Source organism: Chionomys nivalis, chromosome 3 (genome assembly GCF_950005125.1).
Source record: "Chionomys nivalis chromosome 3, mChiNiv1.1, whole genome shotgun sequence".
Classification (NCBI taxonomy): Eukaryota; Metazoa; Chordata; class Mammalia; order Rodentia; family Cricetidae; genus Chionomys; species Chionomys nivalis.
Window position 1 is genome coordinate 29,769,369 of NC_080088.1, and position 3,005 is coordinate 29,772,373.

The 3,005-nt window shown below is 38.5% G+C and overlaps 1 protein-coding gene across 1 annotated transcript; it reads right to left on the bottom strand.

Annotated features, from left to right (window-relative positions):
- Positions 1-1,940: 1,940 nt before the first annotated feature.
- Positions 1,941-2,373, bottom strand: LOC130871991 (10 kDa heat shock protein, mitochondrial). The gene has a single exon (XM_057765777.1). It carries the CDS (start codon positions 2,356-2,358, stop codon positions 2,050-2,052), a length of 309 nt encoding a protein of 102 aa, XP_057621760.1. The 5' UTR covers positions 2,359-2,373; the 3' UTR covers positions 1,941-2,049.
- Between the last annotated feature and the right edge of the window lie 632 nt (positions 2,374-3,005).

The following is a 3,005-nucleotide window of genomic DNA, read 5'->3' on the forward strand; positions in this document are numbered from 1 at the left end:
TCTTACTCCAAAGTAGATTAACAGGAAAATAAAAAAGATGGACTAAATCAAAGACATATAACACACAAATATTAAATCCCAAAGACATATAACACGCAAATATTAAATCCCAAGCCTCTACTTTTTGCATACTGATTAAGTTACTTCTATGCGGCTCCTTGAGTTTCAGGAGAGACAGTCCTGCCTCTGTGACCTCGCATCTCACTCAACCTCTCTTTTATACAAGCTTTTAGTATTGGCTACAGCTTCACTCAGCAACCACTCATTTTTTCCAACAACTTCATCTTCCTAGGATGTACATTGTAGCCTTGTCTTCAATTTTTCATTCCATATATTGCTAAGTCAGAGACTACTTCCAGGGTTCCCACTATTAACCTAAACTCCCAGACTTTCCCTCAGACTTTCATATCAATCTCCATAATTCTATGTGTCAACAAAAAGAGTTTTATATGGACACCATCAAGGTCTGCCTCCAGTCCTAGCTGTAAAGAAGTCTGTTTTGAATGGGTGCAGCAATCTCAAAATTTTTTTGCAGACTCTAAGACCAATGATCCTATGGGGAGTTGTGGACATAAAGGTTGCAAAGGGTTTGCTCAAATTATCTTCCCTGGAGAGTCATTGAAACAACTTTGTATTTCCATAGCTCAGTTTTGTGAATGAAAATAGACTTGTTGCTGGTCCTCCACGTTCCCCTTAAGCTTTAATGAAAAGCATCTGCTTTATTGACTTCATTCTTTTTGGATTTAATATTACATGAAGTGTCTCTCTAGTCAAACTATATGTTTTTTTTTTCAAATCTTTCTCCTCTGTTTCTCTTCACTTCCTATTCTCATTGAAAATTTGACTGCATATAGCCAAAATGTCCATCAATCAATGAAAGGATAATGATCTAAAATATTTATAAAATATTATTAATCTGTTAAGAAAATCAAAATTATGAAAAAATCAAGTTAGTGGGTGGAATTAGAGCAAATTGTCCTGAGTGAGATTACCCAGACTGAGAAAGACAAACAGTAGATGTCTTATCTTATATGTGGATGATATTTGTCCAGCTTTACATATGTGTGTTTTTTTTTAGACTAGGCATAGATGTTAGATAGCTAGTAAGGGGATAGGAGGGAATAGGCTATCATCCAAGAAAAGGGAAAAAAGAATAATATACTGTAATAGTGTTATAAAGGGATAATGGAGAGACTAGAGTACAGTTAAATGCTGAGGGTAATGGGAAGGATAAAGTAGGGAATAGGGAGAAAGTTAACTAACACTTTGAGCCTTTTTAAAAGTTGTGTGGAAACAAGTTAAGACATAAGCTTCCTAAAATATGTAAGTATATGAAAGGTAAGAGAACATCCTAACTAAACAGCTTATGTTACCAAGTTAAATCCCCATTACCATTAATGCGTTACATCTTGTTGAGGCATTGACTAATATAGCATCGCATGTAGCATCCTTAAAAGATTAAACACAAAGCACTATTGCCAATGATATTGGTAACCGTCTCTAAACTGACATGAGTAACCATACCACTTACTCATTTCATTGAACATGAAGTTAGCTCCATGTTAGAAAATTCTCCCCAACTGACTAATGCTCATGGTGTTGGAAGGTACTTTGCATGCTAATCAAGGGGATGAGTAGACACCAATATCATCCATGTATGAGCCTTGTGATACACACTACCAACCTTCCTGTAAAAGATACTGGTAATAAAGTGACACAAAAAGAGTAACCATTTTATAATTGGATATAAAGCCCAAGTAGTCAAAAATCTGAAACTAGATAAATCTTGGATCTAGGGAAAAACCGATAATTATTCTGCTAAATGAACACAGCACTAAAATGATTCTTAAGATCACATTGTTACACCACTAGTTCAGAACCTTAAGCATTCACACATTCTCAGAGAAGTTTCATCTTTTTTTTTTTTTTTTTTTTCGGTGCAGGTATCATCAGTTTATTATAAAAGGAGGCACGGAAATTATTTACATGATGAAGAGCTCAGAACTTCGGTGGAATGGGCAGCTTCACGTGACACCATTTCAACAGTGATCAGTCCACGTACTTTCCAAGAATGTCACCGTCTCTAAATAAGAAATAATCCTTGTCGTCTAGAACGACTTTGGTGCCTCCGTACTCTGGGAGGAGAACTTTGTCTCCAACCTTCACGCTGACGGGTTGAATCTCTCCGCCCTTTCCTTTCGCGCCTGATCCCACGGCCACTACAGTTGCTTGCAGTACTTTCCCTTGCGACTTTTCTGGAAGCATGATGCCACCTTTGGTCACCGTTTCAGCGGCACTCCTTTCAACCAAGACTCTGTCAAAGAGCGGGAGAAACTTTCGGAACGCCTGTCCAGCCATGACTCGCGCGCCGCCGCCTCCCCACGGGACTCTCCTTGCAGCGGCGGTCTGAGCGCAGAGAAGTTTCATCTTTGAAGTTGATTGTAGGTAGAGACCCAAAATTGGACAATGAACTGAGTGAGAGACTTTGGAGCACTCATCCTTGAATGGGATATTTTTGTTGTTATTATTGTTGTTTTTATCAAAATCATTCTCTTAAGACTCAGGAATCAATGCAGAATTCTAAGAATCTTAGACCCACCAGCAATGGATGAGTGTGCCCCTTACTCCACAACCTCTTCAGCAAAGGCTATCATTGGTGTTTTTGATTTTAGCCATTCTGACAGGTGTAAGATGGTATCTCAAAGTTGTTTTAATTTGCATTTCCCTTATCGCTAAGGAGGTTGAGCATGACCTTAAGTGTCTGTTGGCCATTTGAATTTCTTCTGTGAGACTTCTCTGTTCAGTTCAGTGCCCCAGTTTTTAATTGGGTTAATTAGCATTTTAAAGTCTAGTTTCTTGAGTTCTTTATATATTTTGGAGACCAGACCTTTGTCTGTTGCAGGGTTGGTGAAGACCTTCTCCCAGTCAGTGGGTTGCCTTTTTGTCTTAGTGACAGTGTCCTGCATGGGATGAACCCTGACTCTCTGAACTTGGGGGACAATGAA